Source organism: Rana temporaria, chromosome 4, assembly GCF_905171775.1.
Source record: "Rana temporaria chromosome 4, aRanTem1.1, whole genome shotgun sequence".
Taxonomy (NCBI): Eukaryota; Metazoa; Chordata; class Amphibia; order Anura; family Ranidae; genus Rana; species Rana temporaria.
This window is the reverse complement of record NC_053492.1, coordinates 126,142,268-126,154,206: the sequence shown is the minus strand read 5'-3', so window position 1 is coordinate 126,154,206 and position 11,939 is coordinate 126,142,268. Positions and strand designations below refer to the sequence as shown.

Here is an 11,939-nt window from a genome sequence, read left to right as displayed (position 1 = left end):
GACCAGGTAGCACCATTGCTAGAGGGCAAGCATACATAAAGAGCACCAATAATGAGCATCGAAAGGAGAACCAAAGAGTTTTTTGCACTGGTGCTCCATGCAGTCTATGTCCTTCACTAACTGAGCATATTGACGTTGGCACCCACCGCGCTCATATCTATACCTTAAACATTTATAGCCAGATTCATAAACACTTACGACGGCATATCAGTAGATACGTCGTCGTAAGTCTGAATGCGCGCCGTCGTATCTATAAGCGTATTCTCAAACTGAGATACGCTTCACTGTTGCTAAGATACGACCGGCGTAAGTCTCCTACACCGTCGTATCTTAGCTGCATATTTACGCTGGCCGCTAGGGGCGTGTACGTGGATTTACGCCTAGAATATGCAAATGACCTAGATACGCCGATTCACGAACGGACTTGCGCCCGATACGCTGTTTACGTAAGGCGTTTTTCCGGCGTAAAGATAAACCACCAAAAAGATGGCGCAGCCCATGCAAGGTATGGACGACGGAACAGCTGTCGTATTTTATGTCGTTTGCGTAAGCGTATGTGAATGGGGCTGGGCGTAGGTTACGTTCACGTCGAAAGCAAGGAGTATTTGCGACGTGATTCTGAGCATGCGCACGCATGCGCCGTACCAACGGCCCCGTATTTACATGGGGTCACGGGTAATTTACATGGAGCACGCCCCCTACCTGCCTATTTTGAATTAGGCGGGGTTACGCCGGGCCATTTGCGCTACGCCGACGTAATTTAGGGAGCTTTGTGAATACAGTACTTGCCTCACTATGTTACGTCGGCGTAGTGCAAATGTGATGCGCTACGCCGGCATAAAGATACGAGGCTCTACGTGAATCTGGCCATTATTTCCTGTACATATACAGGAAAGTGCATGGGGGCACACATGTTCCTGCCTCTCTACCAGACACATACAACTACGCACATTAAACACTGCCTAAACATTACATGCGCAGAACAGTAAGTAGCGTCATCAACATGCTCAAATCTATTGAGATGGAGGGGGGTTCTTGCAAGAGAACCATATTCAGTTTGGTAAAAGCCATGGCTGTCAACTGACCAGAGTATTTAGCAAACAGCATAGAAGCAGTTCTGCATGATCAACAAACCAGCATCTGTCTAGTTAAAAGAAGCATCATTCAGCATACAAAAAAATCTAAACCCTAACATGTTTTAGTCAGTGTCCTGGGTTTTAGTCATATACAGTATGTTGTACCACCAATGAGAAAAAATAAAGCGCTGCCTGTGAAGGCTAACATATTTAAATTTGAGTTGGTAGCGGTTAGATTCTTATGTTCAGTGAGAATCCAATTTTTGGGGAGTGTCACAGGAACTAAAGAAAAATCTTTTCAATTAAAGCGGAAGTAAACCCATCTTTCTTAGGCCCCATACACACGATAGAATTTATCCGCGAATACGGTCCAGCGGACCGTTTCCGCGGATAAATCCTCTCGTGGATTTCGGCGGATTTTCATGCGATGGTGTGTACACACCATCGCATTGAAATCCGCGCCGAAATCCTCTGGCGATGACGTGTCGCGCCGTCGCCGCGATTATGACGCGGCGACATGCGCGACGCTGTCATATAAGGAATTCCACGCATGCGTCAAATCATTACGACGCGTGCGGGGATCCCTTCGGACGGATGGATTCGGTGAGTCTGTACACACCATAGGATCTATCCGCTGAAACCCATTTGCTGGGATTTATCTGCGGATGGATTCTATGGTGTGTATGGGGCCTGACAGTTTCAAAAAGCAGTTACATTTCCGGCATGCCGGGATTGCTAACTGTCACATTGGTTGTCCTCTTAACCAAACTGTCAAACCATCCAATGGCTGGTGCCATAACTGATCACATGTGCAGCATCATGGCAGTTGAAGGTTAAACATAGGCCAAGATGGCAGCTTCCTTGTCTGAAAATGATAGGTGGGTTTACTTACACTTTAAGTTACATGCAGAAATAAAAAGCTGACAGTATTGAATATTTCCAGGCATCAGTTTGGAACAATGTAACTATGTATATAACATACCCGATTGATGCCCTTGGAAGCTGGAAATCTCTTAAGCAGACACCGCTACTCCAATGATCTCCACTTGCTTCTAGGACCAATGCCAAACGGCTGCTCTCCTGCATTGTGAATATAGGAGGTCGACCACTTGGCAAGAAAAAGCAATCTGTGATTGGATGAGATGGAGAAGTGGTCTGCTGAAATCATGTCCAATCAGAGAATGTTTTGCATTCATTCAGAAAACGCAATGCATTCCTTGAATGGTGCCCATGCTGAGCGGCCAACCTCTTGTGCTCACAATGCATTAAACCAGCAGCTCAGCATGGGACCCAGAAACAAGTGGAGATCACTGAAGTAGCAGTGTCTACCTCAGTGATTTCCAGCTTCCAGTGACATCGGTCAGGTATGTCATATACTGTACATAGTTAAATTAGTCCAAGCTGGACCAGTGTAACTATTTAGAACATGCAGATGCCTGGAATTATTTTTTAACTTTTCAGCACACTAGCTGGGAAAATCTGTTTTTTAATAATGTTTTTAAGGCTTATATGCAAAAATTGAACTTGACAGACTCAATCTTTTAATCTTGTGTTAATGAAAAACTTATTTTTCTCTGTATACTTCAAATGTATATAATAACAGAGAAATATTTGCACACAGCCGTTTCTTCCTATTTAATGGCCCTTTTCACAATGCAAGCCTTTAAATTACTCAGCGTATTTAAATCTGAACTAAGAATATATATTTTGAACATATTTTTTATCTAAAAGCAAGAGGTATTTGTATTTTCAAGATTTTTGCAGTGATCCTGTAGTAAAGACCAGCCACTCCTGCCATCTCTCTTTGTGCAGGGTGACTGGTCTTGTATCCACCCCCTCCTGTAGTTTTCTGCAGGCAGCCTGTATTAAGTGGAAATGCTGGGTTCCTCCCATAGCTTTGCTCTCTGCTTAGGTTAATAGATAATATTTGGGTTTGCAAAGGGATTTGGTGCACACAAATTGGATTTATATACTTTGTGGATATTGAAAATAAGTTTATGTACTTGGAGTTCACCTATAAAATAATGCACCCCCTATGAGGATAATATCTTATGTACTCTGGTGGCTTAACTGTGACTCTCTACATTTAAAGCTGAAGCACTGGAATCAGGCAAAATGTATCCTTGCAATGGGGCTTTCCCACACAAGGTTTATATGGTCATTTAGTCTAGGAGTGTATGAATAAAGTGTAATACTCCAGCACTGCATCCTCTCTAAGGTGCTTCGGGCCCTGGTCTCATGTGTGCTTTCTCACATAGTTACTCGTTAACAGCCTGGCCCCTGTACTGCTCCTCATGATGCTGTCGGACTGCGGGCAGCCCAGAGCTTTGGCCAAAAGAGAAGAGTGATGGAGAAAGGAATAGGGTAAGTAATATACTCTATTCCTGCACCCCTAGACTAAATGAGCATTTAACCCTTGCATTGTTCAGATTTAATAGGTTCAGATTTAATAAGTGACAAAATATGGAAGACCAAGCATACACAAATGTAACTGTCACTAGGATAACAACACAAAAACTCAAAATTTGTGGTCACAGAAAAAACACCATACTTTTCCTTTAAAGGACATGTGAGTTGCTATTTTTGCCCTTTTCTTCTTCTAGAAATTCTATTTGCTTGGCTGTTTCAGACCTGGGGGTGGGGTGATATCAGTTCTGCATTTGGGGATTTAGGTGCAGGATGTGTAATACTGGTGCTGGGTGAATGGTACCAGTGCTGAGTAGATGATATCAGCACTAGATGGGTTATACAGGTGCTGGGTGAGTGATACTAATGCTCTGTGTATGATTTCTGTGCTGGGTGGGTGATACCCGTGCTGGGTGAGTGATACCGTTGCTGGGTGTAGGATTTCTGTGCTGGGTGGGTGATACCGGTGCTGGATGTGGGATATTAGTGCAGAATGGATGATACAGGTGTTGGATTGGTGATATTGGTGCTGGGTGGGTAACAAGGCTAATACAAGTGCTGGGTGGGTGATATTAGGGCTCGGTGGATAGTAACTATCATTGCTGGATTAATAAAATAAGTGCAGGGTGGGTAATACCGATATTGGGTGGGTGTTACTGGTGCTGAGTGGGTGATGAAGGGGCTGGGTGTGTGATACTGGTGATGGGTGGGTGATACAGGGGCTGGCTGGGTGAAACAAGTGCTGGGTTGGTAATACTGGGCTGAATGGATGATACAGGGGCTGGGTGTGTGGTAACTGTGCTGGGTGGGTGATAGAGGGGCTAGGTGTGTGATACCAGTGCTGGGTGGGTAACACTGGTGTTGGGTGGGTGATACCATGCTGGCTGTGTGACACGGGTGCTGGATGAATGATACTTGTTCTGGATGTGCGATACCAGTGCTCAGTTAAGGATACTTGTGCTGGGTATATGATACCGGTGCTGGGTGAATGATACTGTTGCTGGGTGGATTATACCAATGCTGGGTGGGTGATGTCGGTGCTGGGTGAATGATACTGTTGCCGGGGTGGATTATACCAATGCTGGGTATATGATATCGGTGCTGGGTGAATGATACTGTTGTTGCCGGGTGGATTATACCAATGCTGGGTGGGTGATGTTGGTGCTGGGTGTGTGATACCATACTGAGTATGTGATAATGGTGCTAGGTTGGCGATATTGGTGATGGGTGTGTGATACCAATAGGGGGGGGGGGGGGATGATGCTGGGGTGATTCGGCTGTTTGTACCTATTATTTGCAGTAAAAACAGCATGGCAATGTTCTTAAAAGGATGCCTCATTTAGAAAAACAAAAAGGCCAAGATTTTATGTTCAAAAACATGGGCAATCGAATTGGATGCCCTTGTGTATAAGCAGCATTGGAAGGATCTTGTGTTCTCTGTCCATATCAGCCTGATAGGTTATGGCAGTATATATGTGTGAATCATATAAGACAGTGTTCTACCTACAGGGTCACATGGTACATCAATTAACAACGACCTAATATTGCTAATAATTAATCCAAAGGCTGTGTATAAAATACATGGGGTAACGATGTGAGCAGTGGAGATTGTCAGATCAGTCGTATTTTAATTTTTATATTTCATGTGTCCCTCCTACTGGATGGGCCCCTGCTACCTTCCCCGGGCTCCGGCCTGTACTTCAGCCAGCAAATGACCCAGGTGACCACCACTGAGAAGAGGGCCAACACACTGGCCACTGACAGGCAGATAGGCCCTGCAGGAGAAGGCGCTGGGGCCCCACTGTATCTGTTCACAAAAACCAAGCCAGCAAACAAAAGAACCACCATGGCTATGAAGGAGAACACCACACAAACGCAGCCTGCGGTCAGAACTGCCCTTTTACAGCTCTGGCATCTATCATAGCCCCTTCTGGGTGAGGGGGCACTGACTGCCTGGGCTTGACCTAAGGCCGAAAATGTTTCCCGGTCTCTGTTAGCTGCAGCGGCCGCTAAAGTGGCCTCTGGTCCAGGCTGTAGAGCATAGCGAAGCTCAACAGCACCATGGAGCACAGCAGCTACTGGTGTGCCGTGGTGGTATGGCAGGCCACGTTGATGATAGGTGATGGGTGGAAGGACGTCCTGGGGAAATGGGTCATCATGCCGTACATACAATGGGAAGGCTTCGGCCACCTTAGTGTTCACAGGCAACGCATCCACCCTTGAGTCTGGGACCACAGTGCGATGGCGACATACCGGGCAGCAGAGGCGCCATGGCCGATCCTCTCTGCGGTGCAGGGTGTTCAGGCACTCTTGGCAAAAGGTGTGCAGACACTCAAGCAGTTTGGGGGCTCGTCTATCCAAATCAAAGTAGTTGTAGCAGATTTTACACTCATATTCCTCATAGGACAGGGTGAGATCTGAGCCTGAGCTGCCACTGGTCTGGTAATTAGCCATGTCCAAACTTCACTCCAAGGCCCATAGCCCAGTCCAGGATCAATGATACACCTCCCTGGAAGAAAGCAGCACAAAGAACAGCAACTCAAATAAATGTCACTGGTCAGAAATCAGACAGCCAAATGCATTCATAATAATTATATACAGAGCACAGTGATTACCAGGACAGGTCACCTATTGCCTGACACACACTATTAGTGGATTGAAATAAGTCCTGTGTCCTGGCTCTTGATGGTGACATGTCGCTGGTCATCTCCTGTTTGACATTTTCTAATGCCCCGTACACACCATCACTTTATGTGATGAAAAAAAATGACGTTTTTAAAAACGTCACTTTAATTGACTGTGTGTGGGGGAAAACATTGTTTTATGTCTTCTAAAAAACGACCAAAAAAAATTGAAGCATGCTTCAATTTTATGTGTCGTTTTTCAAAACGTCAACTTTTACTTCACAGAAATTGACCGTGTGTAGCAAAAAACATCGTTTAAAACGACGTTTTTTCACCCGCGCATGCCCAGAAGCTACTTATGAAGCAAGCTTCAATGGAAAAAGTGGTGAGAACGTAACCTCGCTTTGCTAGAACATTGTGAGAAAAACGATGGTGTGTAGGCAACTTCGTCTTTGAAAATTGAAGTTTCAAAAACGTCATTTTTTACTTCACAGAAAATGTCGTTTTTTTTCATCACATAAAGTGATAGTGTGTATGCAGCATAATAGATTTTATTTTGGATCTCTGATCTGGTCCTACGATTGTGACTTGTCACTGTATTAGTGGATTACCATCAGTCCTATGATCACTGGTGATCTAATGTCTGATATTTTCTATTGGTGAAATGTAATCAGTCCTGTGATCTGCTTGTATGATTGTGGTGTATGCCACTGGTGACCTAATGACTGACATTTACTAATACTGGATTTTAATTAGGATCTGTGATCTGCAATGGTGGGTGACGTGTGTTATCTATTATTTTCTGTTAGTGGATCGTAATTAGTTCTGTGACTTGCCCCAAAAATAGTGACATGTCTCTGGTAATCTATTGCCAGGCATACACTATTAGTGGATTTGAATCTGATCTGTGATCTGGACATTTGGCTGTGATATGTAATGGTGATCCAGTGTCTTACATTTTCTATTATTGTAATGTAATTAGGATCTGTGATCTGGTCCTATGGCTGTGATATGCAATGGTGATCCAGTGTCTGACATTTTCTATTAATGTAATGTAATGTAATTAGGATCTGTGATCTGATCCAATGATTATTATTATACAGGATTTATATAGCGCTGACAGTTTATGGAGTGCTTTACAAGCGTGACATGTCTCTGGTGATTAATTATTTTATATTAGTGGATTGTAATTAGTCCTGTGATCACTAGTGATCTATTGTCTGGCATTTTCTATTAGTGAATTGTAATTAGGATCTGTGATCTAGCTATATGATCACGACATGTCACTGGTGATCTATTACCTGACATGTTCTAATAGTAGATTGTAAACAATCCGGTTACTTGGCCCTATGATTCTAACATGGCTCTGGTAATCTACTGTCTGATGTTTTTTATTAGTGGATTGAAATCAGTTCTGTGACTTGGTCCTATGATTGTGACAAGTCTCTTTTCTGATACAGTATTTTCTATTGTAGCCTTTTAATCAGTTCTGTGACTTGGCCTTATGATTGTGACATGTCTCGGATAATTCACTGTCTGATATATTCTCATAGTGGATTGTAATCAGTTCTGTGACTTGGCCCCTATGATTGTGACATGTATTTGGTAATCAATTGTCTGTAATCAGTCTTGTGATCTGCCTCTTATGATACTAACAAGTCAATGGCCATCTACTATCTGACACTATAATTGGATTGTAATTAGGAGCTGTGACCTGGCCCTGTGATTGTGACATGTCTCTTGTAATCTATTGTGTGATGTTTTATATTAGTGGATTGTAATTAGTTCTGTGACTTGGCCCTATGATCGTGACATGTCTCTGGTCTATTTTCTGATATTTTCTATTGTTGCATTGTAATCAGTCCTGTAACCTGGCCCTATGATCTTGGCAAGTCTCTGGTAATCCACTGTCTGATATTTCTCTTATTGGAATGTAATCAGTCCTGTAACCTGGCTTTATGATCGTGACATGTCAATGGTAATCCAGTGTCTGATATTTTCTATTATTGGATTGTAATCAGTTCTGTGACTTGGCTCTATGATTGTGACTGATCTATTATCAGATGTATTGTAATCAGTCCTGTAACCTGGCCCTATGTTCCTGACATGTCTCTGGTAATCCACTGTCTGATATTTTCTACTATTGGATTGTAATCAGCCTGTAACCTGGCCCTATGATCGGAACACTGATCTATTATCAGATATTTTCTATTATTGGATCTTAATCAGCCTGTAACCTGGCCCTATGATTATGACATGTCTCTGGCAATCCACTATCTGATATTCTCTGATGTACAGTATTATCGATATTTTCTATTATTGGATTATAATCAGTCCTGTAACCTGGCCCTATGATCTTTACATGTCTCTGGTAGTCCACTGTCTGATATTTTCTATTATTGGAATGTAATCAATCCTGTAACCTGGCCCTATGATCTTGGCATGTCTCTGGTAATCCACTGTCTAATATTTTCTCTTATTGAAATGTAATCAGTCCTGTAACCTGGCTTTATGATTGTGATATGTCAATGGTAATCCAGTGTCTGATATTTTCTATTGTTGCATTGTAATCAGTCCTGTAACCTGGCCCTATGATCTTTACATGTCTCTGGTAATCCACCGTCTGATATTTTCTAATATTGGAATGTAATCAATCCTGTAACCTATGATACATGTCTCTGGTAATCCACCGTCTGATATTTTCTATTATTGGATTGTAATCAGTTCTGTGACTTGGCTCTATGATTGTGATGTGTCAATGGTAATCCATTGTCTGACATTTTTTGTTATGTTTTGTAATCAGTCATGTGACCTGGCCCTATGATGGTGACAAGTCATTGGTCATCTACTGTCTGATATTTTCTATTAGTGGTCTGTGATCAGTCCTGTAATCTGGCCCTAGGATGGTGACATGTGACTGGTGATCTATTGTCTAACATTTTCTACTAGTGAATTATAATCAGCACTATGAATGTAAACCTAGATGAGATGGTCTATATCATTTACCTGGAATTACCTTACTTTCCAGGTAAATGTATATGTTTTCAGTATCAGGCATGATTTCAGCACATGGAACAACAGATTATTACTGTTTGGAAGGTAGTTTTTACTCACAGAAGCTGCAATTCCCAGGAGGAAATCAATGTCACTTATTGGAATGTATTGGCAGCCTTGTCCAGCTCTAGTAAACACACTGATCTGAGTGATGTCTCATGCTTTAGGATGTGTTGGGAAAAATCAGGATTTCAGCATCCACGGTCCTTAACAGTTCTGCTCTCCATCCTCCTCCTGTGCTTTCCTTTGTCTCCTCCTTGTGATGCTGCCTTGAAAAGATGTGTTCTCTTCCTTTCTTGTATTCATTTCATTCTCTGTGCCATCTCAAGCCTTTGTTGGTCTAATAAAGTCAAAAGCAGACAATATTTTCTCCACAGGTCCGACATGACTCTATATTCCATTCCTCCAGTGCCCAATGTCTTTCCAATATTGGAACAAAGGCAGCAGCTGCTCTCCTTGTCTCTTTCTGAGCTTCCTGCTTGCTCCCCAGTAATGTGATGTAACGCAGAGTCTTTGTATGCAGGATTCCTCCTGTTAATGTGCAGGATCTGACTGGTCTGGAGGACAAACACATAGCAGCATCTTTCACCTTTTCTTCTCCTTCTTTTCAGCTGATTTGCTGTACAAAAGGCAAAGCTTCCCCCTTTGCTATGATTTTCTGTCTCCTGTGCTTTTACTGTACACACAATGTGACACCCAGCACCTAGAAGAAGCACAGTGACAAATCACAAGGTGGAAATTACACATTTTACAAGGTGGGGAGAAAAAAACGCGTAAAGGGATGACATTTCAACCCTTGCAAAACCAGTCCCGATAGTAATACTATAGTGGTGGTAGACCATTTTATTGCTCTATAAAAGGGGAATAATAAAGCATTGTTCATGCAGAATGAGTTCCGGGCTTATTCTGTATGGTGGTCAGAATAGTCATGGTTAGTGGCAAATTTAGCATATCATCATTTGCATTATTTTACAAATGTACATCTTTTATTATACAGGAACATCCCCTTTTATTTTTATTTTTTAGAGTGATCCACAAAACCAAAGAAGAATATGGAATCTTTTGTAAAAATCTGTGTTTCTATCAATTTATAGGCTCTTTTTATTTTTTAGGTGAAAAGCTGAAGAAGGGACTTTTAGTAACTTTACAAAATTGGATAAAGAAATTTCTAGCACTCACAATATACAGCAAGAGAAAGAAAGGTCCGTTGCCCCCCCCCCCCGCGCTTTTTTTATTTTAACAAATCTTTTTTTTTAACCACTTAAGATGGATGTACAGTGGATCCGAGTAATGCAGTTAACAAGCGTTTTGCAATACGAGCACTGCATTTTAAAATATCCTAACTCGGTTTGCGAGTGTTGTCTCGCAAAACGAGCACATTCAGGCCAAAGCAGTGTGCAGTACCGTGTTTGGCCTGAGGTGGGAGGGAGGAGGAGCCGATCAGCGCCGTTCGGAAATGCACAGAAATGCCAGAGGACAGCTCGGCTGACCTCAGCAAATCTCAGAAAGGGAGTCTTTCTGATGTTTGCCGAGGTCAGCCGAACTGTCCTCGGCCTTTACGGCCGTTTCCGAGGCTCTCCGGCATCCCCCGCCTCTGACCGCATGCGGTATTGCATGCCATTGAAGTTAAAGCGGGGGTTCACCCTAAAAAAATATTTTCTAACATTACATTGAGCCAGGGCTCAAGTCCTGCGGGAATGTGTGGGAACGGAGTTCCTGCACTTTTTTCACAGCAGGAACGCAGTTCCCTTTGCAGGACTAGAGCAGCCGAGCCGCCCGAGCCAATCCTTCACTAAGTGGCGATGCCCAGCTCGAGTCACTGTCAGGGGCAGGCGAACCTTAGTAATCCTTTATGTTACTGGCTGCTTCCTGTATATGGATTCATCGGGTAGTGTGCGGGTATTCCGTCACTTTCTCGATGCCGCAATGTCTCCTGGGAGCTTTTGTCATTGTTCCCAGGAGACATTGCGGAGGTCTTCCGCAAGTTATCGCCGGATTTAGAAAGGATCCATATACAGGAAGCGGCCAGTAACATAAAGCATTACTAAGGTACAGTGGATCAAAAAAAAAAAATATGCATATGGGTGTATCTTTTTTTTTGGTTGGGGAGTGGATCTTGGGTGGGAGTTCCCACACTTTTTTCCCCAGGACTTGACCCCTGCATTGAGCTCACTCTCGACATTGAAATTTTTTTTTTTGCTGTACATACCTCGTATAGCTATTTTTTTACCCGGCTTCCAGGTAGTGAATCCCGCGGGAGTGAGTGTTCCTATGCAGCAGTTAGTGATTGACTTGATGACAAAAACTACCCCCCCCCCCGTCGCATAAGGAGCGTCACGAGTTGCCGAAAGAAGCCGAACGTCGGTGCGCAGGCGCCGTATAGCGCCGACTCAACCTTTCGGCTTCTTTCGGCATACTGTCAAGGTCGAGAGTGAGCTCAATGTAATGTTAGAAAATTGTTTTTAGGGTGAACGCTTTAATTCGCTTTAATGCGGAACAAATTATTTTCGTTTCGATTGACTTCAATGGGAAAACTCGCTTTGCTGTGCGAGTACTTTGGATTACGAGCATTCTCCTGGAACGGATTATGCTCGTAATCTGAGGTTCCACTGTAATCCCAATTCATAAAATTTGAGCTGGGCACATATACTGTATCTGCAGTATTTTGTTATCTCTCTTCAGAGAGCTAAATCCCGTAGCTCTCTCCTGAACCTTTCCTCTGTTATCAGCCTGATAACTCCTGAAAAATTCTCTGACACATCAGATAAAAGCAGCCTGA

The 11,939-nt window shown here is 43.1% G+C and overlaps 1 protein-coding gene across 1 annotated transcript; it reads right to left on the bottom strand.

The window, feature by feature from the left end:
- Nucleotides 1–3,921: 3,921 nt before the first annotated feature.
- LOC120936579 (E3 ubiquitin-protein ligase RNF152-like) lies at nt 3,922–9,859 on the bottom strand. The gene is made up of 2 exons (XM_040349040.1): nt 9,221–9,859; nt 3,922–5,991 (listed from the first exon to the last, which is right to left on the bottom strand). The coding sequence occupies exon 2, from the start codon at nt 5,934–5,936 to the stop codon at nt 5,124–5,126; it is 813 nt and encodes a 270-aa protein (XP_040204974.1). The 5' UTR covers nt 5,937–5,991; nt 9,221–9,859; the 3' UTR covers nt 3,922–5,123.
- Between the last annotated feature and the right edge of the window lie 2,080 nt (nt 9,860–11,939).